We start from the raw sequence: 26,912 nt of genomic DNA, 5'->3' as shown, positions 1-26,912 counted from the left end.
ATCCTTTTATAAGTGATTCATTAAGCTATTAAATATGGCGTTGCTCCTAAAAGCGTGCCGTAATATTTTTCAGCATTTGCCCTTTTTTTCCTGAAGCATATATCGTACAGTCGCGTGTGACTTGCATCGTCCCACACATCAGCGACGTATATGATGCTTGGGTCCCTTGGCGCCTTATGGATCTTACCATTGCATCGTTCTTCCAAAGCCCTGCATCGTTTTTTTGTCTGATTTTCTTGGCAACGACTCTCGTTAAGCTTGCCCACTCCAGTCGTTACTTGTCGAGGGTTTATCTTCTAGCGTTATCTCGCGTACGCATCTTATTCTAAAACATTTCCTCTCCGTCGAACATGAGGTCCAAATCATCGTGAAGTGATTTGGAATGTTTTACTTATAAATAAGCGACCACTCACCGTACTCCTTATAAGAGACCCTTTTCTTTATTTGATTTTATAGCTTTTGCTTGATCGAGGTCCGCTAAAGAGCTATGGAATTCACCAGTGGGACAAGTAGCTCCGTATTTCTTTTACCTGGTCTCGTAGCTTTCGGCATTAACCTACTGAGACTAGACGGACTGTCTTTTTAAATTAATACTAATGTTCTACACCTCCTTGTTGTTCAGTACTGCAGCATCTGTCTGTTTAGGCGTTAACTCTGATTAGTATTTACATTACTTAAAGCCCAAAAGAAACAAGGGAAACATCTTGTTTTACAGTTCTCTTCCACTGCTAGTAGTGGTCGCCAAATTTTAGGTTGCTTGCATAAGCTAACGTGCTTACTTTATTCAGAATAGACAGTCTGAGCACTTTGTCGTAGCCAAAGCTTTACGGGATTGGTCCTTAAACGAAACTGTGTGGCATTCCACGCAAGACGCCGCTCGAAGTAAAATAATTTGCTCAGATTTCTTAATGATGTAGATAGCTAGTGATAGCGTGTCGGAAATATAGTGGCAATCCATTCGCCTGTAGAGCGTGTAAAATCAAGTTTCATTTAATTTAGTTGAAGGCGGTTTGAGACATCCAGCAGGGCAGCCAACACACACCCTGTGGTCTCTGCCGCTTTTTACCCTTTTTTTCCAAAGAGAATCTGTGAGGACCAGTTTCATTGTTGAGAGAAGTCTTCAAACACTTCTGAAACAAGCACTTCTTTTTTTCATTTCGTTAGTCAGCCTCTTTATAGAATAGGCTTCAAGTGCTTCATTTACTGGATTAAGGTGGTAGAGCGGCCCGCATGACTGTCCAGCAGGCTTGACAAGATCAGGCGTTCCTTCGCACACGTTCCCTTCCGCGTGATCCCCTGAAAATGTTTGTTGTTCAATAATTTAATTGGTCTTTGGGTAGTTGGTTAGTAATTATTTCAATTTCAGGTAGTATTTCATGGAGCCTTCATAGCCTTGCAAGCGGCCGCCATTATTCTCGTTACCGAGCGTTTGGCAGTATTTATTCCTTAGCACCTTCTTGACGCTCCAGTTCAGATCTATATCGGCTACATGTTCGGTGCAAGTTTAATTTTCATACACTACCTCTCAATTTCATAAATGAAGTTTTTGCAATTTACATCTCATCCGCGTATACGATCCCCTAGCTCCTTTCATCGTTTTATCCATGTTAAGGTAACAGTAGTATATTAATGTTAAGTGGCTTAAGGCACGCATGTGCGAGTAAGGGATGAACAAATACTGGAATCATCAATAATTATACTAATCATGAAGTTATAATAACAACACACTAGTAAAAATGTATACGCCTTACAGATGAAAGATGTGGACAGTTTGAACCTTCTATAAATTCACGTATTGTCGGCGGACGGGAGGCTGGTTGGCGTGAGTTTCCATGGCAGGTATGGCTTTTTTTTTGTTTTTTCCACCTTCGAATCAAGCTTGGTCAGTAACCCGGAAAGGTTAGCAGTCCAACGTTTACGAATCTATTTGGATTGTAATCTATTGGCAAGGGTTTACAATCAAAAACACTTCTGTAGCAAACAATGACTTTGATATTACAATTTATTCTGTATAACGTATATTTCAAGTTTTGTGTATGATTAATATTGGACACAACTAGTGTTACCATCTCTACCCGTCCACCAATCCGGTTGCTAATAATCCTCAATTTTTACTTGTTCTTAGTTGTTCAAAGAGACCTAATTGACAGTTTAGGATTCTCTTGTCTATCGGGTACTGTTTCATAAAGCAATGCATGTTTGCTATTGGTTGGACTCGGAAAATAGTAACAAATATTTACGTCATAACAGGTCTCAATAAGCAAATACGGACACCACTTCTGCGGAGGTTCAATTCTTAACGAAAATTGGATAGCTACAGCAGCACATTGCTTCTACGAGGCTCGGACTGAAATGCACGCGTTTGAAGCTATAGGAGGAATGCACTATTTACACATAGAAAATCACTATTGGCAGAGGCGAAAGGTAAAAATACGAACCTCTAAATCCATTGCTGCCGTAAAATCATTTGGATACATTCGAAAATGCTTTAAAACAGTTTAAAAAAAAAGCACTTTCTAATTGTTTCCTTGTATGTTTTATTGTTAAACATTGCTATCATAGCTCTACTTGAACTACAACGCCCACACAAATGACGCAACGAGCATAGCAGTAAGCTATTTCGTATCCCGCTACATTTAAAATTCTACGCCTGAAGATGACAATATATTTTTCTTATGTATGTTTTGCTTTTTTCATAACTATTCTGAGATAAGTCCGGCTGCACAATTATATCTTAATATACAGGCAACGGTTCTAATAAATAATGCAATATGGTTATCTACCTTGATTCAAAGCACACTTTAGTTGCATAAATTCCAACGATTTTTCGACTGATGACTGATCAATTTTGATTGATGAAATGAAAATTTTTCTAATAATTAATTAAATTAATGAATGAAGCGTTTGAAATATTCAAATTCTTCTGGGACTACATCAGCATCCCTCATCATAATTAAAGTCTACATATCTTGAAAACACGTATCAGCGACGTTTTGACGTTCCATTCTTCAAACATACCTAAGTACTTTAAAAAGGGACGTAACCAACATAGTAAGCCAGTAGAATCTTTTTGTGATCTTAGTATAATTGTTTTGCGAATTGTAGATTTCTCCATTAAAATTGCGATAATTGCTAAGTCTATAATGCTATTTTTCTGTGTCTCGTACTCAAAATATCCGCTTTTAATTTTCACAGTTTTGAAGACTTACCTACACCAAAATTTATGCAAGATTAGTGCATTCAATAGAAGGCACTGAAAGAGTCCGAACTCCGGAAACTTGTATCATGAAAAATTTGTTCCGAGTTAGTATTTCTTTAAATACAATTCGTGAACTGCGCAAACAAGCAGACATCGAGATGCACAAGTTGTGAAAACCAAGGATCGGATCTAACGTATGAAAATCAAATTACTATATTTATGTTATTAATGATCACATATATGATACCAAATTATTGTCTTGTCACATTACCACGTTATGGTAATGTTGTGATGTGCTACGGATGAACAGTTATTTATTTTTATTTTTTTTATATTTTATATTTATATATCGCACGATGGTGCAATAGTAACGTGATTGAACTAAAAAAAAAACACAGAAGCGATGTAGCTTCAAACTTCAAACAAATAGCTTTCCTTTAGTAAAAATTCATAGGAAAGTTAATATCTTTTACTGTTAGTCTTTTGAGATTCCTCGCCTTGAGCCCTTTCCTGAAAGATGCTCGAAGTTGTACCGAAACAGCAGTATCAAAACTTATCAAGGTCAACTTTGCAAATAGCTAAGGTTTTTAGAACTTTTTAAAGTTTGCCGTTTTTGCTCTGACAGGTTCTCTCATGCTGCCAAGAAACAACTGTTGCGTCGTCCAGATTGGTTTGGTTGGTAGCTTACTATGTTGAAATATAATAGCACAATACGTCTGACTATACGAAATACTTCCTTTTTTTGATAGAACTGTACAATTCTTTTCAATTTTTTCGTTCTATACAGGTGGTTCAAATCGTAAAGCATCCTGATTTCGGCTACACCGGACATAGGAATGATATCGCTTTACTAAAGGTTTGCCATGTTTTGAATAAAGGCTATCTTCTAGGTCTCGCGTTAAATTCCTTGCGGTTTGGTTTTATATAGATATATATGCAGCTTAAATAAACTCCGACATAATAATTAATTGAAATTATAATTCAATTATTTGTTCGCACTGAAGCCGTATGAATGGATATGGTTACAATTATTGCAGGGGGTGATCATCTAATACAAAACCGGGAAAGAATTATTAAATTTTATTAAGCTATATTATGAGCCAAAATTAAAGTCATATTCTCAAACATACTCAGCTGACGACCACTCTGCTGAAGATTATATATAAAATATAATAATTAAGAAAATACTCATTAATGATTAAACTAGTCATGTAACAAGAAGACATAGATCATATATAGCAAGTGTTCAAGATATCCAAGTCCTGTCAAGATATCCAAAGAAAAAATTCGATACAACTCAGGATTAACGTATGCTGCCGAATGAATTACACTGACTCTGTTTTCAAAGACTGCATCGTGGGCCTGACAGGCTGATAAATCTATAATAATAACCATAGCTACTGCATTGATAGGGATACACCGCCACTTATTATTCAACTAGTACAATAAACACTCTTACTATCTACTGAATCGATGTTCGAAATACTCCCATTGTGCAGTGGCCTGCCGATACGGACAGAAAGCACAGAAACAATGAATTTAGCTATGTCGGTACTCGAATGCATGGAGAATTCGGACAGCCTCGCGAGAGTTGTCCTTCGTTAGCGCGTACGATGAAAGATGTATCTTTCGGTGTAATCAAATGCTGCCGATTGCAGGTAGCATGACAACTATCTATGCATGCGGTGCAGGCACAATTTCTTTAACGAAATGTGCAGTGGAACATTTAGCAGTCAATTTAATAAGGCTACCAAGCGTGCAGATATACAAATATAGCGATGAAAGTGACCGCACGACTGGCTTCTGCACGGCGGGTTAGGTAGGCCTCCTCCCTGTGTTACTGGATGATTGCTACTGTCCCCGTAATTGCTTGCTCGTGGTCTAGACCTGAATCCTGACATAGACACACTTTGTTTCATGCTGGAAGCCAGTCATTTGATAGAGTGCTTAATGGCGATGCTAGGCGTGAAACCTAGAAAGGTCGATTTGTGCTCAGCGGAGTAGAGCGATTTGAAGGTGGATGATCTTCAGTTTGCATTCGTAGCGGCAAGGGAGCGGCGAATTCTTGTTGACATTTTTCTTGTTGGTCTAGGTAAGCAAGTAGGTGAAATATTAGGAGTCGCCCGTGTTGTTTCGGATGTCTTAGCGGCTAGAGCGAGATTGATATCAACGTGTGCTGATGCGAAGTTGAGTACTGTTTTGTCAGCGTATATTTTTGATTCTCAGCTCCGAACGAGCTTCGCGTCAAACACATCAACAACGACCGATGTGTTTCGTGTCCTATTAAATGCAGAAGATTTCACAACTTGCGGCTCTTGTCTTTCTTTTGGAATGCCAGAGTTGAACGAAATTCCTGTACGCGGAGTAATATCACTATTTGTTCACCGTCCCCCACGTAAAGTGAAAGTGTAGTGGATAAAGCATTTGCCTATTAATCTTCGGGTTCAATCCGGGCATAGACAAATTTCGTTTTGTGCTGGTAGTCAGTCGTCTGATGGAATGCCTAACGGCGATGTTAAACGTAAAATTCGAAACATAGAAATGTCACGATTTGAAGAATACTCCATGTTTTCATAAATAGATGACTTTAGACTGTTGGCCGGCAACGTCTTGCTCCGCCGCCTTTTCCTGCACGTCATTTGTTACAAAAACATTCATCTCGGCAAAACATTCAGATTTCTCGGACTCATGTTTTAGAGTTAGTTACAGCATACTGACATATATAAGTAATAAATTCGGAACTACGAATTCTTGCACGACGTAGATATCAAAATGTAATTGTTCTTTTAACAGTAGATCCTCTATACTTCGTATCAATTTTCACAATGTGGTAGTACAGTTATCGTTACAGCGCCCATATTTCTTATCGCATCGAGTATATACGTTTGACACTTTGTATATTGAATTATCAAAACCGTGAGGTGTCACTACGGGGGTCATCTAGGAAGGAACCCATGGTATAACAGGGTTTACTGCAGCCCTTCAAGCATGCCCTTCAGACAAGGTTACATAGTAAAGTGTTGCATGTACCCTAATGTGAAGCACCACGTGCGATGTTTCTTTCCTTCAGTTGTTGGCTACGCAGTCTTAATTTATTTAAATGGGTTGAGTTGTTAAACTAGCCTATAAAATGGCATAGTAATAGTATGCTGTAGTAGCCATTTGCCGACGCTAAAACTTGAACCAGCAAAGGCCTAAAGGAAAGGCGAACATATCGTCACTTAATCATTGCTGCTATCCATCGTCATCATATTGTTAAATGGTTTCTTTCGATTGGTGACATGAACAGCAACCCTCTAAGTAAACATAAATCTAACAAAAGAATACTATTGATCAGGAGAACAAGTTGTGCAAAAAATTTCCGCAAAAGCTATTTTACTGACTTCTATAACTCGGACCCGGTTCTTTATCATGCGCCATGTTTCCTCTAGTAACAGTGAAAATCACCGTTATCATACTGACGGATCTCAAGTACTTAGTTTGAATTATATGCATGACGACAATTTTTGATTATTGCTGCAACAATAATTAACTCTACACTAATTAACGAAAAAGCTTTCAGCAGTGAATTGTAGAACACATTGAGATTTGTACGACAATGCTTGTGGCTGTTATCGTAATGCTGTTCATCGATAAGTCGTGGATACGGTGGCGCTGTATTTTTAAATGTCACCTTAAATGACGAAAAAAAGCGCGATTACCGTTGCTTTTTTTCTGCTGTAGCTAGAGAAACTTGAATTCGGATAAAGGAATAGATATAGGGACATGTATAGCATATTATTCGAGTGGAACCAAGATCGACCCCTCTTACATAGGATCACTTATTAGAACCACCATTAGAAAAAATTATAGTGTATGGTTAGGAAAACAGAGTGGGAAAAACTGAGAAGATTGAAAGATGGACCATCCCAGCCCCTACACGTTTACCACACATACCGCCAAGAAATAACAATAAAAAATACCCTTAAAAAGGTGAAAAGTCGAAAATGTATCCCACAAATGTCAACAGAGCTAGTAAAGCTTTAATAGGCAGAAAAATAGCTGAACAAATCGTTATTAAGAATATTTTGATCTGGGAGAAGGAATCGGTATGACAGTTGGTATTTTAACTAAGCTGAAAATAACATCTTGTGAATTTTGCATATGATGAATTACTGTCTTGACTTTCAGGTGCAGCATCCATTTAATTTCACGGGTTCCGGAGGATATATAGGTAGCATATGTCTTCCTCGGAAAGGCGAGAATGTTGTAGGCAACGTAACAGTATCTGGATGGGGTGAGAGTTTGTTCTATTAATTCTTTTCATACGTAAAGAAAATTACAAATTATGAAATGATACCACATATGTGCTTTCAATGATTATCAAAAATGTCAATTAGAAAAGCCTTTTGGTTTGTATTTACTAATCCCCTCTATCAATTTATTCCATGATTGCGATTAAGCGTTATATTTTTTTGTCTAGATTGCAAAATTTTATCTCGAGTTTGCTGGTTGAAAGGAATTTATTTGAAATGCGTCAGTTTCAATATTTCGCAAAGAGAGCGTGAGAGTATAAGAAAGCACATTAAACTCATCAAGAACAGAAACAGAACTTTAAAATTTAATCTTCAAAATATTGATGAAATTAATTATAACGAATCTTAAATAGTAACTGAAACATGAAAAACTATTAATTCAAAATTAAAGGTGAAAAATAATAAAATGCTTGAAACATTGAAATAAATTAGGAAACGAATATCAATTTAGGTAATTTTCTTAATGATTTAATATCTTTTCATTCATGCAACATTAAAGTAAGGTGGTTTTATGGATGATATTTAAAGCTATATTATGTTCAACTCAAACTTTTCAATGCTAGTGCCTTCTATCGTTGTGATTGTTAGCGACCATGGCGACAAGAATTTAGGTGACTTCGTGTGCCCCTTTCATCCGAAAAGCGAGCATTTATTGAATTTCCTTTAGGTGGTCTTTGTTTTTTTATGATTCTATAGTATTTTTCTGGGCAGTAACCGCGTAGAGGTCAATAGAATCCGCCACTGAAACGAGTAGCTTTCTCCCTTAGCTAATCACTAGCTATTAACGTCTGCTTAGTGCGCCAAAGGCTGCTTTCTGCGCTGTTTCTCCACTTGTGGAGTTCCGGTTAGGCCCTCGTAAAACGTTGGTCCCAGTGCCCAAATGATTTTGTTGATTGTAGTAAGTGTCTTTCCAAATTTATTTCAAGGTATGCACATTTCTTTGTGGTGCTAAACAGTATACTCTATTTCTTCCGGAATAACTTCAACACTGCTTTGAGATTCTATAGGAATAGGTATGCAAAAAGCGTCGACAGGTTTACTGTTAAATACTTGGATAGTTCACTGAGTGCAGAAAGGTACAACTGTATAATATGAACCTATGAACTCAAAAATCAAAATTTTTAAATTGGTGCCTAACAATTGTACTACAGCACATAACGTCGTATGGGATTTAAGGGAATTCCAACACGGCAGTCTTGTCTAGATGCGTGTACCAACTATTAAAGGAAAACCTATTGTCACACATGAAGTCCACGTTACTGCAAGGCTTGTAATTATGTGGCGGTTCATTAGTAGTGGGCCTAGTATTATGGAGGTTATTATCGATTTCCGTTTTTCTCACCCACGTGTTGATGATCTTGGAACAGCTAGGAGTGATGGAAACCTTGGATCTGCGCCTTAAGTTCTCTGCGAATGGTAGTATATCGCCTACAAGATATACGTATTTCTGCAACGAACGATGCAGGCCCATTAAAAGCAAACGTCTAACTCGATCAATTATTTAGAGTTCACAACTCAGATTCGGTAGGAAACAATTGGAATCACCTTTATTTCTAACAAGACCATGCGCACGGCAAGCCTTGGGGGCGTACGGTTCCCACGCTTGCAATCGTCCCTCAGCATACTCTGTACTTGATCTGCACTTCAGAAGTCCGGCAACGGGCCAAGATCAAACTCAGTTACGTGAAAACTGTTTACGCACTTCAAGGTCGTTCCGCTTGTATGGAACGTGTTATGAACAGCACGACGGCCATAGAGTTGACCATAGATCTCTAACGTGCCAAATTCCTAATCCATAGCACGTGCCTCCGCTACCTTGATTGTTACGTAACAGAAAGGACACACATCTAGAGTATTTTATGACTGTCTAGAACGCCAAAAAGTTAGAAGGGGCATATATCTTCGTGTTATAATTTGGATCATCGTTTTAATTAATTATAGTACCTTGCATAGGTAAGGAAATTAATTTAACCTACACTTTCTTGCCGAAAACGATAAGATACTATCAAAGAACATTTTTGGTTTAGGAAAGACTGCGGAATCAGCATTCAGCGGGGCACTAAGTTTGCAAACAGTTCAAGTACCTGTAATGAGTGACCTCAACTGTCAGTACCGTTATTTCTCCTTCTGGAATCTAATTCTCGGCTCGAAAGTGGATTCGTCGTCAATGTTTTGTGCCGGATTAGTCGAAGGAGGGAAAGATTCCTGTCAGGTAAGCAAATATTTGTGTAATTTTTTTGTACAATGTATGCCGTTTTTATTACATAGTATCAGGTTTAAATCTTATTTGTAGCTTGTAGAGTCACACCTTAAGATCAAGAAGTTTATTAGTTCATCAATTCAGCGTAAGTTTGCTGATATTACGGTGAGGCATGGCCAGATCGATAAACTAGTGTTTATTAATTTGTAATTATGACGTATATATAGCAGGAATGTTATAAAAAGATATAGAGTAAGACCTAGCCTATGCTATAAGGTCTATGCTACTTTCTATATGTACGAATGATATCGTTAACGTTTATAATTTCTCGAACATGCTTTTGTATACAGATGCCTGTTAACTGCTTATCGTACAAAATTTTTTCGGGTTAGTTCAAATTGTAAATCAATGTTTTATAATTTTTTGTTTGTTTCTGTTAAGCCATCTCTCGATTAATTTATCAAAGTCAGCATTTTATGCTCCACAAATAACTCATTGTATTTTAAACGGTTAATATGGTTTAATGGTTAAACAAGATCGCTAATTGTAGTAGTTCATCTTTTATAGTGAAACCTAATAATTCTGAGAACTGAAGACTTTATAATAACGATTTTATGTTATAATAAGGTTTAGTAATTTTTGAAGCGGCAGCTATATAGGACACCTAATAGTAGTCTATCGATACTTTAGCTGATGTCTTCGCAAAGCGCTCCCCTATCATAGGCTTGCGGTCGCTGTGTTGCTGCTAAGCTCTCTTTTTGAATGAAACGACATGTATTGAAATAGACAGGTTTTTCTTTCTCGTTGGTCGGCAGCATCGAGTACTTTCCTACTACTTGCTTTGCTTTTATATAGCTACATACGTTTATTTATCCATGACATCATCCCGACTTGCCACTCAGAAACTGGCCTAACGTTTCGCCAGTCCCCTAGAACAGCGAAAGAATTGCTCTAATAAGCCGCCTTCCGGAGAAAGAAGGCATTCTTATAGCTTTAAGGCTTCTTTATGACTTTCCCGTTTGAGTGAAAACCAAATCAGTCCCGCATAGCTTTTTTATAATGTCTCGTGTTATATGTGTTATAGTGTCGACATGTACAGCTCAAGACTTGGTTTGATGGCCATTTCCGCGTCTATGGTAACTCTTCGTACTTTTTCTAATAACTTCTATGGCTAACGAACTTTTGGTAGCTAGTAATACTAATATGTTAGATGTTCGCACACAAGAGTCATATGGTGACTGATTGATTTATGGATAACTAACAGAGAACCGCGTGATATACCCCTTAAATGGGGCTCTATGGACAGTGCGTTCAGAAACCATTCAACAAGATAACTGCTTCTCGTAACATATTTCTGCTGCACTGTTACAATAAAGGATATCACATGATGTGTGTACAATACGATAATAACAATAATAATTAATAATAAGTCAAAAAAGACTACTTTCTTATTTGCAATGCAACCGGCGACGCCGAGGTATAGACCAACGTTATTAGTTAACGTTCCAACTTTGTTCATTCTTTCACGCCACCTGCTTTCAGTAGACATATACCGAATCTGTGACTGCACAATAATGCATGTTCTATAGGAATTGAAACTCACTGCACTTATACATAGTAAACCTGCACCTGATGAAAGGCATTTTCTAACCCTTTAAAAGCCTACACACGAGAGACCGCGTTGGCATTACTTCAGTGTAAGCTACTTTATCTAAACTTCTTTTCAGAGTTATTTTACAAAATCTGTGAGATTCTTTTCGGTTATATTACCTTCTAAATATGCCATATTTTTCTTGCACTTTTTTTTCAGACTCTATAATTTGCTCAATAATGATTTTTGTGTTTAGTAGAGAGTTACGCACATTCCTCTGGGTCCCCGCCTGCAGCAACGTCTTAATGGTGGATGCCATATCATCTGTTTCCCCTGAGCCACATAATAACCACAGATGTCAACAAAAAGTTTCTCTTCGATCCATGTACGTTTCAAGTTGCCCATGTCTAGATAGCAACTGGGTTAGGTGTCTATCATACCACTCCTGTGGTTCCGGGATTAGTGCTTTTGTCCATTCAGTTCGCATTTATTCCTTGTAGACAGGAATAAGGCTTGCTCCATTAGTTTAGAGCAGAATTCCTTTCCAGTGTAAGGTCCTGCCTTCATCCAATGCTCCACCTGCTCCTTTTCTGCCAAAAAGGTCTCATGATGTCCTCGTTGCAATCACCAGTGCCGTTTCCGCCGATATCGTACTGTAAGTTCTAGCTACCTAAATGGTAACGGCTCTTTGATCCAATAGTAGGGTATTTCTGTTCATCTTCAACATCAGCGTTGCTACTGTTACCAGTAGTCGTCTAGCGTGTTCCTTAGCCTCGCTACTGTCGATAGGATCCTTGCAAGTTGGCTGGGGGCTTTTATGGTGTCGCCTGCATTATATGCGTTGAGTTCGTAAGTTCTATGTCCATGATTACATGCAGGTATTTTGCTCTTTTTCCTTTAAGGATGTGGTCCCTTCTGGAGGTAAGGATGTTTCCTCCTGGCTTTTTTCCTCTTTTTCGGAAAAAGCGCCTCACTACGGCGCTACTTGCAGGAAGGGCTCCGTCATCCCTAACTCAGCCTAGGTGGAAGCTTTATCATACGCTTTCCGCGCAGTTTGTTAGTCTTAATGTGGCTTCTGTGACCTTCCCCTGGTTGGCTGCTCTTCATTCGTGCTCTTTGACCGGTGATAATATGGCTGGTGTGCGCTTATAATTTTTTTTGTATTGGTAGAAAGCCATAGTTCTCCTCCGCGATCCACCGCTTTAATGGTTTCATATTCATACCTCCTTTGTTAAGCCCGGCCTTTTTCGCTACTCGTTTAGCAATTTTAGCAACGCTTTTAGTCTTCCTGCGCGATTGATTATGGTGGCAAGGGCTTATCATATATATTACAAGCCGGTTCGAACAGAGATCTTTGAACTGTTTTGCCATATATCTTGAGTTTATGTGAATTTAGCCCATTCTTTCAGACCTTTTAAAACAAGCACTTTTTTTTTCCTATTTAGCTTGTTACTGCATTGTTCCCACAATTGTGTAGCTGAAAACAATCATTATAAGAATTTATACTGACTAGATGGTTTGCATCTTCCCATTAGATTTCTTGGAATATCATTTGCCATGGCCTCTATGAGATGGTTGGTTACTTCATTTTATCAGTTGGACAAACCGTACCGTGAATTGCCTGGTTTTTTTAGATCATCTTTAATTCTTCGTTAACGACGCAACACGTAACACCACGCAAGAACTTCCATCTGAGCTTGATGAAATTACTACTGCTAAATACTGGTAGACCACGATTAGTTCGTCGTGTCTATTCCAGTACAAGTTTCTAGTGAAACATTCTTTCAGTAGTTGGCCAACCGTACTGAATGACACTGGACAATTTTTTCATTGTTAGGGTCCAATCTTTATTTTTACGCTATTTTATGAGATTTACTCTGATCCTTTATAGATATATATCCTCTTTTGAAGTATCTTCCTTTCAGGAATGTGGACTTATTAAGTCAACAATAAAATTTTCTAAATATATATTTTACAGTTATACTATACCTCATAAGTTTAAGGCGTAACCGTTAAAGTGATTTCAGTTTACAGCCACACTTTTTAAAAGTATGATTTCCAGTGGTTTGTGGTCAACGTGGATTGTTACATGATTCATTGCGTCGATGTAAGGCGCAAACTTCTTGAAAGTAATGAGTATTGTTAGACACTCTTTTTAATAACCACGTAGTTTTTTTTAACCGCACCTAACGACTAAAACGTGTAGCCTATTGACCTTCTGCCATATTTGTATTCCTCTTCTTATTTTGCTCAATTATTATTTTTATACTTTTTACCTTTCGTAATACTCGTATCGATTATGATATAAGGCATGTAAATTTGCTCGCTTTTTGGAATTTGTTCGTTCTGACAGACATCGTGATCATGGATGATCGTACATTTTCAGCACCGAGTAATCCTTGAAGTTTAATTAAAAAGCTTCATTGAACCAATGGAGGTTTTGAAAACTTTGCCGGCTCATGACATTGAACAAAATTCCGTGTCAAGCAATACCCAACTACTTCTATTCACTTCCGGCAAGCAGCATAACATACAATTTTCGCTTTAACTTCTTACCTAGTGCTGCAGCCTAGGAAGTCTCGTAAGATTCTAATCCGAAACAGGGTCCTTGATTCGTACTAGTCTGATGTTGTATACAGGCGTGTAATGATTGTTTTTTACTCTCACTGCTATGGCTAGGCAGCTTTACAAAAGGTGTGAATGCCTACAATTTCAAAATGGTTTACTCTTTTGCGGTTTGTTTCGTATTTCTCGGCCTTTTGTGCAGCATATATACCGAACCTATTAATATATCTCCCAATGCCCGCTTTTTATAGATATTATGCCAAATGACAGCCATACACATTACCCTGGATGAAATAGCCCTAATTCCTGAAAATAGACAGCTCGGATCTAAATTAGAATCAATAAGTCGTTGTTTCAGCAGTCACATGTCAGTGCAAATATGATGGCATAGTAACTTGGTACTAAGATATGCAGTTGTTTCTTCTTGTAATCATGACTGTGTACGTAACTAAGAGGTTTCTGTTCCCAAAGATGCTCTTATTAGTATTTTCATAATCCATATGTTACCGTAATTGTAAGAACCACGAACCCGCTATGCAGCGCACCGTTAAGCAGCTTTGTAGCCAATGAAACGGACTTCTATACGACACTTTATGCTAGTCGCATAATTGTCATATGCACATAGTGCTTAGAATTATAACCCGCTTTGCTAAAAGGTACACTAGGCTACTTGGCTAAAAGCTACAAAATGCACAACACTTGCATCTTTTTTTGCAGAACAGACCTGCTGATATTCTGCTGAACAAAATATTTAGGAACCTTGATAAGTTTTTTGCAAATCAGTACTGCGGACAGTTTATTATAATGGAGGAACGATGTAATGATGTAAAAAGTAGTGTAAATAGAATAGTGATTGGTTCATATGAAAGTTAAATTTTTCAGCTCAAATTTAGGTTAATATGCTTCTGGGCTCTTTGCCGTAGTGGTGCGGAATTTTTCGTCATGAGCCTATTGGGCCTTTCTTTAATCAATCCAACTTGAAGTCCTGCAAAAACTAATATAACAATAAATTCAGTAGTAGAAGAAGAAAACCGTAGAAGACAGTGGCCACGGATCATTCGGCTCTCTTTTTTCAGTGCAATGGTTTTCGCACTTTGCAATTCAAACAAATCCATAATTCGGCGCAACTCAGATCATAACAAATTTTACATTGACGATCACAAGTACTAGTCGTCCGTTTTCTTTTCAAGCCATATTGATATCTTAACAGTACATCTTAAACGGTACGTTGGTACAGGCGATCAACAAAATTTTATGAACGCTAGGAAATATGACATAATGTAATAAAATTGGTATTGTGATGAAGATGGAACGGCGTGAACAGTATCAGAGCAGCGATCAAAAGTAACTCATTAGAATAAAAATCACTTATGCTCCGTTTAATAATTGGCCTTATTAGTACTTAAACTAAATTACGTTGATAACAACAAATATTGTTAACTCTTCTTTAAGTTGGAAGATTTAAGTTAGTAACTAATTTCTGCTGCCTCTTATTGATTTACTGATAAAAGTATGTGTTAATCGCTTCTAGTTTCATAAAAATGCCATATTTTTTAACCATATCTGCCCTTTTAATTTTTGATTGGTCATATCGTTACGGCTCTTTTTGCCTTTCCTAAATCTACGAAGGATTGATGTTTCTTTAAGCTCCGGTGGAAAATTAGATATACTGGCATAACTGGAACAAGCTACTAAGCTAAAAACGAGACTTTGTTCATACGTGCATATACTTATTTTTAATTAAAACAGTTTTTTTTCACAACCGGATACATTCGGAAGTACTATCTTTCCAAAAAGGGTTGAATTGATTTGTACGTTTGGCTGTAAATGAGTCCCAGCATGCTGTCATTCTTTAGGAAACGTTTTCTCTAAATTTCTTTATCGAGTTTTTCACACCTTGAAATCTTTATGTGTTTTGAAACACCTATAACAAACATCTGATTTCGGCACTGTAAATAATTTTACGCACAAGTAATAAGTTCTAAGCACCTAAGCCTGAGAACTTGTAAGCTCATGGAGATTCTCATACTAGCTAGAGATTGTTTAGAAGTGCTTATCTAAACGGAATGTTATCTTGCGTTGAAACCAAGATAAAGGGACGATATTAGGTAGGGAAACAATGCTTGGGCCTCTTTGCTTAACGTTTTATTGAGAATTTTTGTTCTCCTACAGTGTGAATTTTTTGCAATTCATTTAAAAGACCCATTGTAATTTTTCTTAAGCATCCTAAATGCCTTGTGGACTATGCGTAAGCTTCATTCCTCTAAATAGATCCTAAATTTCTTAGTAAGATCCACTGCAAAAGAGTACTATTGGTGGTAGAATGGCAAGTATTAAGAATGTCATGCTGTTTTCAGGGAATTAGTGTTTCTCAAACATGCATATCACTGTGGTATGTACGTAAATTTGACCAATCTGTCTAACTTTGCAGGGCGATTCGGGCGGCCCAGCTGTGCAGTTCGAAAATCAAAGGGCAGTGCTTAAAGGCATTATCTCTTGGGGAACGGGATGTGCTCGACCAAGAAAGCCGGGCGTTTACACCGAGGTACCGTACTTTGTCGCCTGGATTGATGATGTTATAAATTCAAATTAATAAATTAAGTTTCCTGAAAACTATTGCTTTTTGAATACTAGAAACAGCGAAAGGTTTTTGCCAGCTTTCTTTATATATTGCATAATAATTAAGTCGCGTCAAATGTGGTTTCAGTCCTTTATTTTTATCATAATATTTTAGCATTCTATCAACTGCAATAGTTTTTTATTGGATCCATCAAGTTTGATCAGTTTAAGAAAGATTTTAATATATTTCAATTTTTAATGTTCGTTTTGCTTTTTCCTCGAGTACGCTTTTCTGAAATGTCGAAATTGTCACTTTTAAAAATGATACACATGAAGTAGACGAGCACGCAGAGCAAAGAAACAAGGGAGAAGTAATTCAAATTTGCTTTTTGCTACCTTTATTTGTTTAACTATTACTTGAAGAATACAATTTTTTGAGTTATAGAAAGAGGAGAACAGACAGGTAAATGAAGCCGGTGAAATGATAATGATGAAGTGAAGCTAAAAAAAACCGATTAAGATTACTGAAAGTAAGGTTCTGCTTAAAAATTATCCGGTTTGTTGAAGTTCCAAGGGTCTCCTTATTTGATGTGGTAAACGGAGCTTCTGGACATTCGACATTTTTACAAAACGTAATCCAGTAAACCACAAAAACAGTGAGGTACGTAAAAATGCGCCTGAGCTTGCAATAAAAATTGAAGTAAAAGTACACTAAACAATCAAGAACCAATTATTTATACATTTACAAGTATAAATATCTTTAAAACGGCTATATACAAATCTATAATGAACGCCCCTTCGATTGTAGCGTTTAAAACATCTCCACCGACACGAACAAGCTAAAACAGTCGTGCTAACGATAGGAGATGCTAGAAAAAGATAAAACACTAATTATGTTTTATAAATTTTATGGGTTAGAAAAAAATACTTATTTAGAGGGTAGTTACAACGCCGGAAAGAAAACAAGTTAAATCAAGCAGTCTCGAGAGAAAACAGTGAACGTCAGATGTTCAGCCTAGAAACAATTACACTCGTGATACGCAGACTTTCCAAGCTTGTCTTTACAGTTGTTCAATACCTTCTGTGTTGTAATTTATGGGTTGTTTTCTTTGGCTTTGACGGACACCTTGAAATTAATCTCTCCACGGAAAATCTGTTCACGCTTTACTTAAAAATAATTAATTCAATTTAGTTTTACAAAATGTTTCATTTGATTTGATAAGTGGTTTTTCTAGGAATCTGCAAGCGCCAAAAGCAGGGAGGTATATAAGTATGTACCCAAAACTGCTTCGCCTATCGCAAAAGACTGGTTTCCGGCAAAGTCACCCTAAACAATTAAGAAGATGGCGTACCATTTCCTAAAATTTAAAGAAGCAATCCTTGCTTTTCAAGATTGTACTCCTAAGGTTAGATAAGTGATAATAACCAGCAAAATGTTTGGGCAGACTTGTTGCGGGCTTCCCAAGCTCAGCAAGGTTATTATATTTGGCAACCCTCCCAAGTAAACTTGTAAACCTCCTACGTCCTTTTTTTCTACAATAATGTTCTGCGTTTTCAGTTTCTATTCTTTCACATTACTAGATGCCTTGGCGCTCCTCATTTAAACTTTTTAAAGGTAGTTCTCAGCCGTGCCTTTTAGAACATATTAATACAAGCTTAATACAGGCACTCTGGAAAAATCGACCAACGGTTTGAACCTTTTGAAAGATAAACTGTTTCGCCGCAGAGCGCAAAAAGGGGGTAAACACTCTTCAGAAACAACAGCTTGTGTATGCAAAATCTTTTAGCATAAAACATATATGCCAGCATGTACAGCTTCTTCTCAAACGCGGCTGTCACAAATCGAATGTTGTGGTCAATTAGTGACACAGTGGACCCTATCTTGGTCGGTTTTATTGCGCTATCGATCGCTTTCCCAGAAACCCCACTTGTCTTTGGAGAGATGACGATTTTTTCAATTCAGTTTTAGAATCCAATTTCTCAGCATTAATATTAACTGTTCCACTAGGTTCCGTTTCGGACTAAAAAACAAACTGAGAAGGTGCTATTCATTCCTATTGTGTACTACGTACGCCCAGCGCAGGCGAGCTTCTTAATCGTTTTTAAACATTTTTCAGTATTTGTCTGCACTTCAACTTGTTATAACCTTACATAACTCTCACATCCACAAAGCACTTACATACTGTAAACTACTCTAGATAAGACATGTTCTTATTCAGTATAATGAATAAAACAATGACTTTGTCTGTCAACTCCATGATACAGTTTGCTTTACAGAGAATGGTTAAAAAAAAGGAACCTGAGCTTTCTGCGTAATCATAGTTCTTTTTTTCAAACAAGACACCTAGTTTATATACGATAGGCTGAAAAGAAACCTGTTGATCTTTTCATGCTTAATTCCTTGAACTGCAACTTCTAGCGCCAGCGAAGATAAAAGATGAAAGACAATTACGTGGATTTTATACTAAAAAGAAATGTTCATATAATTTTGTTCTCTTTAATTTAGCTGTCTTTTTCTTTACCTTTTTTGCATTCTTTCCAAATACAAGAAGTTAGGGCATGGTAAAAATGCATTTGAGATCTGTATATTGAATTGCTTTTTTCATATCAACAAACATCAAATTCCTTATCTTTCTTGGAAGGCGTCAAATACTGTTTGAAGTGCGTTTACATGTTAACTACAGTACTGACAAAAAACAACTCAGATTCTATTTTAGGATGGTGAGTAAGATCAATATATTTAAGTACTTGGTAAATCTGCTTTAATCGTTCCCGAAAGCCGCAAAATACTAGTTTTATAATGTAGCAGGGTGTAATCTCTTCACCATATAATGGTAACTGCTGTACCATTCAGATCTTTCTTCACGACCCAAATTGATGGGTGGTTACCTATTGCGCCATTTCACGTTTTTTTATAATTGTATCTTTTTTGCAATATTAAAAAAAAATAATAATAATATTCTTAAATATTCGACCGAAAGTTAAGTTCTTTTGAACCAGTGATTATGTGTTTCCCGTATAAGTATTTTTTGGATTCATAATTAAACACTCCCAAATCATGTAATTACAACCAAAGCCTAACACATAACAAGCATAATGTACATGAAACTGCCATAATCAAAATTTGGAAATTAAAATTAGAATCAAAACATACATTTCAATTTTCGTTTTTCAATACGTGTTTCTTTTTTAATGACGTATAAGGTTTCATTCGAACAACCTAGAAACGATAATCAAAATTATTATTATTATTATTATGAATACAGGGTTTATTTTGGAGATCGTCTGGACTTCGTGAGGTCTCTCTCCTTTATCTCGCTTTAAAAAGACTCTCAGAATATTTTAATAATCTTGGAATTTTAAATATAATTGCCTAAAGGATATTGACTGAAAAAAATTTATTTGTCAAACAGTAATTATATTACGATATTCTATAAAAAAAAAAAAACGGTTGGACCGATAGCAATACATCCTTGAGATAAGCGATAAAATTAAAAAAAAAAAACGTTTTTAAGGCACGAAAAACTATCCGTTGAATGTGGCGTGAACATATAGATTCTGTTCTTTTTTTTTTAGTACTAAATTATCTCATTCAAATTGCTCGGAAAATGCCAACGGAACTGATGAAAAATTTGGCAAGTTGATATCGGAGTCGTAATGCAAATATTAATTATTGAGATAAAATCTTGTCCGTGAAGTCTCGGTAGTGTATGGTAATAGGTCTATAATCATTAAAGTATTGGAAATCAAAAAGAAAGTACTTTAAGAATAACTGAATCGTTAACAGTGGACAACGTAAAGCCCCCTCGAGCATGGTGCGTCTTCACTATATCAATTCATGAGTGTCAGTTGGCTAGTGTAAAATTTTAGGCCAATGTTGAAAAGTGAAAAAAGTTTTTAAAATTCATAATTATACAGGTCAATAAGCGGTAGCCGCGGATTTTGTAAAACCGAAAAAGGAGCTGTAGATGCCCCTTTTGTTGCATTGTGAAACAAACGGCCTTATGCATGATCTCAACATCAAAGAAGCGTTTTGTTGTCTTTCTGTTGAAATTGAGTGAAATAAAGAAATACAATCGAATTAATTGTATATCTACACACCGTTCTTCTGAACGCCATAAAAAAAACTATGCCGTAAATTATGAAAGTACAATTAATGATTGTTGAAAAATGTGTATATTATACATATTTTGGTTAAGGAACAACATTATTCACGAATGCAGCTGGGTAAAAGATGAATTACAGTTTTGTGAGGTGTCATGTTGGGTATTTTCGCTAAATATATATGGAGCAAAAGTGTGTCGTAATAAATACAATTCTAGATTAAGACCGACCTAAACGCTTCAGACGTAACGCAAAAAACATGCACAGATAATAATATGATAATAGAGTACATAAATAATTGTTACCATTGTTTATCTTTTAACACGCCATTTTCAGGTGCAACTTATGGGCAAAGCTTCGCATAATTTACTATTTTTCAAAACTGTTAGTGTCGTATTGATCGATCCAGCTACATACTAACTAAACGTAACATACGTTGTATATGAACGCTAAAAGGAAAACAAGCTTAATTTTAGATAGATACATTTTTATTGTTATCGTTATTATAATAATTTCTATACTGTTTCATTCAACTTCAGTATCAGGCGCTGTGCGATATAGATATACTACTGTATCATCCGTAGTAATGTTACCATAATAATTACTATTAGTTGGTAGTAATAGTACCTCTATTCTAGTTTATTATTACACAAATGAATACTTATACGTGAAATCATGTTGATAACAGTACGCTGTTGTGTTTCTATTCTACTGAAGTGGGTAAGTAGTATTCGAGCCGCCGTCGATGCATCGTCCAGCCGCACCCGCTACCCTTGTCGCCATCATTCGAATAGTCGATTGTTGTGCCATGCACCTCTGTGCCATGCCTTCCACTTCTCATCGTTCTTATTTCCAGTTCAGCTCTGAAAAATTGATTAACTTCCATAATCTAACTGATCCATTGTGATAAATGATTTAGCGCCAGTAATGTGTGTTATAAAAAGAAATTATGAATCTATTCTTAAATGTTCATTGTTTTTAACGGGAACGGCATGACCGGTGAGGTGGCGACCGCGCCAAGCTGAGGCGGGACACGCTGGGTCGAGCGACCATCCGAGACGTGAGCAGTGCCTTGAATCAATCGTAGCGATATTGAGCAGTACCGAGTACCGGTATTTTTCCCGTATGCGCGCACCTAATACGTTTGCGTGCTAGTACAAAAGTGACACTGCAGATCATTGTATGCCATAGGTATACACCATATACGCAGCCAGTTATTTAATAACAAGCCTGTTACAAAAAGGACGATCTCTGAGCACAGGCCGAGCTTGGAGCAAAGAAAATACAGCTTTGAAATTTTTTACTGCTTGCAGTAATTGGACAATAACAAAAAGGTAATTTGATAAAATGAAATTGACGGCTAAGATAAAAATAATCAATATCAGTATGCGTGTCCGAAATTACTTTGTATAGAAAGCGTTTTAGCACTGTTCATGACTAGCTTGATTTTCGTTTACCTTTTTTAGATGCTTTAATTTCCAGTTAATCTAATTTCTACAAACACTCCGTTCCTGAGCACCAACGAAATCGAAACATAGAAAAAATTATCGCCCAGCATATTATTTTTCTTGAATAGCGTCTGCTAAATATGGCGATATTAATTTGATGTGAATGAAATCTCGCGTATACGTTAGAACTGTTTGCGCTAAACTGAGTTTTATAAATATTCACATAGTACGCGCACTTTGTCGCCACTGAAATTTTAACCGTAATACAATAGGGTCCCGCGACGTAGTACAATTTAGACATGTTGAATCAAATTGCTGCTCTATATACTACATGGGTTCAAATATCACGTTGAAATCGGCTTTAAGCCTCGCTGTGTCCTGTTTGTTAACTTGAAATTATTACATAACAACATGTTCATTAGGTAAAGCCAACTTGCTTTAAAAGCAGTAGACTTCTCTAGAAGAGCGAATGCATCCCTAGGAGTGTCGAATCAAGCTGTCTCACATCACAGCGATAGCCACGATGCAATGAGTCCAGTTCCCATCAGTTTTCTTCTTCGATCATTAACTTTCATTGACCGCTATTAGCTATTTTGGTATTATCACATATAATATTTAAATATAAAAGCTTGCATTTTAATAAAGGTGACTGCGGTGTTTCTTTTCTTTTTCTGCTTCTATTAATTCATTAGCTGTATCAGCTGAACCAATTTCCCACAATGAATAGCGTGGTGTCTTAGAGTGTGAGGGTTTACGTTTCCTGGTTGGGCGCCCAATCATTGATCTTACACATAGTCGAGCTTTGTGGTGCTCTTTGTGTACATATTCCCTTGTAGTTGTATTTAGTAAATAATAACAATAATTATCAGCCTGGCAGGCATGCTTATTACCTTTCCAATCTCTGCTACTGCTTCGTTTCTACAAGGTGCAGTTGCTACTGGAAAGGCTGTATTAACACGAGCACACGAATCTATCGTTCTTTCCTTTTTCATAGTCTTCCATAACAGATATCTACATTTCTACGTCTTCACCTTCAAAATATACTTCTTTATGTACAACCACTGCAAGCCTGGGGCATAAAATAGGTGAATTCAGGAGGGACTGATTTGACCTTGCCCATACGTACGGGTGAAGGCGGATGAAGTGTGGAGCCCACTGGTAAACTGGAACTAGTGCCCCGGAATTGCCGAGCTGCCAAGTTGCACACCATAGCCGCTGAAAAAAGAGGGAGAGAAAAGGGGCACCTGCGTTGACCACGAATCTATATATCTATCTATGCCTCTTGCCTGCCTAACTGCTGAGCTCTTCTTCTGAGTGTAGATTATTACTTGAAGAGTATATCCAGGCGCAGTGGAGTTGAGCTGCCAATGGTAACGGTGTCCACAGAGTTGAAGTGATATAGCGCCCTTAAGAGCGGGAAACCACTTTGCTGTAGGTACAAATGTACAAAATGCGTTTCCAGGAGAGCCCTCGATTAAGCACCGCCTCTTAAGACAAGGTGTGACTTCTCCGGACATTAGCACAGTACAGTAGCAGCTGTACTTATTGCGAACAAGCAAGCGGATCCAGTCTCTTTCGATGCAACTTGAGACGCTACGTTTAGGCCTTCGGTCCGTTCGTCACCAAGTGACATTCTCTAGCAAGGTTCTTCTTAACGATAATGATGCCGTCGTTATGGGAGCTTCTGGCACCGATTTACTAATAGTTTAGGGCCGACAATCCCTATGGCTTGGATATTATAAGCAATTTGTTAACTCATATACTACTGTATGCTATTTAACACTTACAATTATGACCGTGTAGTTTGTTCCAGTATTTACAACAGAGCACTGCCCTTCCAGAAGATGTAAACTGGAGCGGAAGAGCTATCGCACGGTCCAGGTAATGTTGTAGTTCAGAGACATCACGTCGCTGCTTGTCTGTGTGTCTACTGCTTCTACTATGTTTAGGTGGCCTTGTTTAATGTTTAAATATATCGCAGTAAGGGAAACTACTGTTGGCCTTGCGTGTTAGTGCTCCTCTGTTTCCCCTTGCTTATGCTTGCTGGCTTATTGTTGTTGATATTGTTTTCATTTTTCATACTATACTTATGTTGCTGTCAATGTTGTTGCAGTTGCTGCTGTTGATGATACCAATATTCTCGTTACTGTTGTTTCGCTTTAATTTATTATATTTATCGTGTTAGGCTGTTTATTCGTATATACTTAGTCTCCTTTTTCTTTATTGTAGTAATCATTATTCATGTTACTGACTATCTACAGATAAATTGACAAGCTCACATATAGCGTGAACTTGTCGGACAAGCTGCCATGGAGTTGCAAATGGCGACAGACCGCCGCTGGCGCTGCTACGGTCTCTGCCGCTTCGGATTTTACAGATAATCGTTAAAAGAGGTTAGGTGGTTGGACATAGCTCTCCAATGGACGCCCAGGAATACTGTCCATCAGCGGTCTACGTTTCGTCATGTGTCAAGCTGTTATATAACCACCATCGTCATTTCCTTCAATATATAATGCGTAGTGGTTTTGTTCGAACGAAATTCCTAATCAGTTTTATTATCTGAATCGTCCATTTGTCATAGAGGAGGGATCATTTTTATAAATTTTGTTAAAGCTACTTACAGTCGTCTTCATTTACATCACACATTTTATATGTTCGGTGTGCTTTCAATTTGAAAATGAACTTTCCATCTCAACAGCAAAGCGGTTAGCAACTAAATTTCTTCAAATGTTCAATCGCCTTCGGTCACTGCGGATGCAGACTGCCAAATAACTTCCCGTTTTACCTCCGAAAGGCGATGCAAGGAATTGAAAATAATAACTGTCCTAATAATAGTCATAACAGCTTTATCATCGATATAAATACCCGTAATTCATCACTGAGTCGTTTGGCATTCAATATTATCAGATAAACTAGCACAATAGATACCGTCCGTTTGATCGAGGTCCGACTAACCCGACAGTCATTGTCATCATTAGATTCATAATTATCACCATTGCTATGTAATATTGTGTTAGTCATTAATTACCTATTCTGCCTCTAGTATTTTGTTGTCATATGTCACTTCCTCATGGAGAACACCTCGATGACTTTCACGACTGCTGTTATAATTGCTACTTTTCATATCATCATGATCAAGCGTACCGTTAGAATAATTCCATTCATAAATATTCTTCATCGTTAATAATGGGGATCGCAATAAGGACTATAGCAATAGTCCTTAAAGCGCACGCGTTCTTAAATTTGTCAAGCGATCAATCGTTTATTACATTCGTTTGCACGCACTAGACAAACAGTCACACACTATCGCTTTCATTAAGAGTCGTCATTATTATTGGAGTTGGTTATAATAAGTAACAACCGCCATCATTAATAATAATAAGGGAAATGACGGGAGTTTAACATTATTAGTAGTGGTATTATTTGACGGCCAGCTTTGTTAGCCAGTATTGCCATCTTACTCTTCATTTAGAAAATAGCTGCAGAATAATCGGCTAAGGGAATACGGAGCATTAACCATCAACAATAAGCATCGGGCCCAGCTAAGTACATGGGTATGCCCGCTATTGCCTCGTAAAGCATTTGTTCCTTAATGGCACATCTAATGCCGTGGTGGTATTTAACAACGGGCGAATAATCTGTCACGTAGGAAAACACCCCGGCAGCAGGGTGTCGTCTATTGCCTCTATGATCAGCATTTTTTTTATTTCGAAAGGACCTTGGTACGTTGTAGTGAGTCTACGATTCAAAAGAGTGTGTCTTGAATGGAATATATAAACCCACTAACAGATTACACAATAAACAATATACTAGTTTTTGTGTTCAAAGCTGTGCTACTTGTGACACCTAGAATTGCAGCACTGCATAATAAACGGCTCTAGAAACGAAGTTTGTGTTCAACAGTTCGGATAATCATTGACAAACGTGAGGTAACAAATTACAAGGATGTCTTTCAAAATGGCTCTTTCGCTTTTACGAATAAAGTAAAAAAGAGTTTTTGGCGTTCCGCTAAATGTAGCGTTAGTGCTTTATGTTTCGTTCAGCAAGTATAAACATAATGTGATCTCCTGTCAGCTTAAAATGACCTAGAAATTACTTTGAAATGTTCTGGTTCACACACAGTCTAATATGCAGAAAAATCAAAGTGAACCCACTGAGCAGACAAATGTGCACAGCTAAAATATTAAATTCTGTACAGTTTGATATAGGCTAAAAATTATCTGTAGGCTCAGCGTCCTTTGAATGCGATGGACGATTAAATTATTATTGATTATTAGTCCTAATAACTATGGCTTTCACAAAAATCATCACTTATGTGTAGAGTAATCCGCAATAGATGTTTTTACGTGCTGATTTTACTCTGTTTTCTAATCTTGATAACCTATTTGCTCTGATAGCGTTTACAGAGGTGATTACAGGTGTTATCTGCTATTACTATTCTTTAAGGCGACTTTATTCCGTGAAAGTTCACAGATAAGAGTTAGGTATCTTTTGCCTAAGTTTGCTGTTGGTACTCGTAGATTTTAGTTTTTTTTATGTGCTATGCAATTTTTGTTTTGCAGCATTAGCTATATCAATAATATGCCGTAGTTAATGCGATGAGGAAACGCGACCAGAATGGTGCTATGAGGCAAAGCGTGGCAGGTAAAGTAACTTAAACTGGATGGAAATGTCACTGGTAATGCGTAACACTTAATCGTTTTCAAAAGTGCTGCATTTTTATTCATATATATCACGGTGAATCCTGTAGCTTGGCCGCCGAACTTTTGAGTCATGCGTTAGTTCCGTATCCCTCTGGTCGGAACTGCTGTCAACTCAATGAATGGCTTGTACTTATGACATGCTCTTCGTAATACTCCGTTCCGGTTGTTACCTAAATGTGATTATTTATTACTGAATATATATGCGCATGGCTAGCACGTGTCTTGCAATTCCTTTATTGATGTCTCTT

At 37.2% G+C, this 26,912-nt stretch overlaps 2 protein-coding genes and 2 long non-coding RNA genes across 6 annotated transcripts in view; 2 read left to right on the top strand and 2 right to left on the bottom strand.

Annotated features, from left to right (window-relative positions):
* The window catches only part of LOC111253279 (trypsin-1-like), a 33,537-nt gene extending 17,074 nt beyond the window's left edge, over nt 1–16,463 (top strand). The window contains exons 2-8 of one of the 3 annotated variants that reach the window (XR_015316231.1): nt 1,754–1,839; nt 2,251–2,424; nt 3,987–4,055; nt 7,370–7,475; nt 9,522–9,706; nt 11,542–11,670; nt 16,282–16,463. Coding sequence is in view for 1 of the 3 variants with exons in the window: in XM_022812453.2 (XP_022668188.1) it covers nt 1,754–1,839; nt 2,251–2,424; nt 3,987–4,055; nt 7,370–7,475; nt 9,522–9,706; nt 16,282–16,443 (782 nt within the window). In the remaining 2 variants the exon portion in view is untranslated. Of the gene's footprint in view, nt 1–1,753; nt 1,840–2,250; nt 2,425–3,986; nt 4,056–7,369; nt 7,476–9,521; nt 9,707–11,504; nt 11,671–16,281 lie in introns of all 3 variants that reach the window. The other 2 variants (XR_002674551.2, XM_022812453.2) reach the window with 2 other exon arrangements.
* Nucleotides 416–5,996, bottom strand: LOC147755109 (uncharacterized). Its single transcript, XR_015316234.1, has 2 exons — nt 4,659–5,996; nt 416–1,296 (listed from the first exon to the last, which is right to left on the bottom strand). It is a non-coding gene; the product is annotated as an uncharacterized LOC147755109 (long non-coding RNA).
* Nucleotides 16,464–20,983: 4,520 nt separating the features above from the next.
* nAChRbeta1 (nicotinic acetylcholine receptor beta1) overlaps nt 20,984–26,912 on the bottom strand; it is a 30,848-nt gene continuing 24,919 nt past the window's right edge. Inside the window, exon 8 of the mRNA XM_086973803.1 lies at nt 20,984–21,376. The gene's annotated coding sequence lies outside the window, so the exon portion shown is untranslated. The remainder of the gene's footprint in view (nt 21,377–26,912) is intronic.
* Nucleotides 22,931–24,578, top strand: LOC147755108 (uncharacterized). Its single transcript, XR_015316233.1, has 2 exons — nt 22,931–23,842; nt 24,223–24,578. It is a non-coding gene; the product is annotated as an uncharacterized LOC147755108 (long non-coding RNA).

Source organism: Varroa destructor, unplaced genomic scaffold (genome assembly GCF_002443255.2).
Source record: "Varroa destructor unplaced genomic scaffold, Vdes_3.0 BEIS01000006.1, whole genome shotgun sequence".
Classification (NCBI taxonomy): Eukaryota; Metazoa; Arthropoda; class Arachnida; order Mesostigmata; family Varroidae; genus Varroa; species Varroa destructor.
This window is presented reverse-complemented; position numbering and strand designations above follow the sequence as displayed.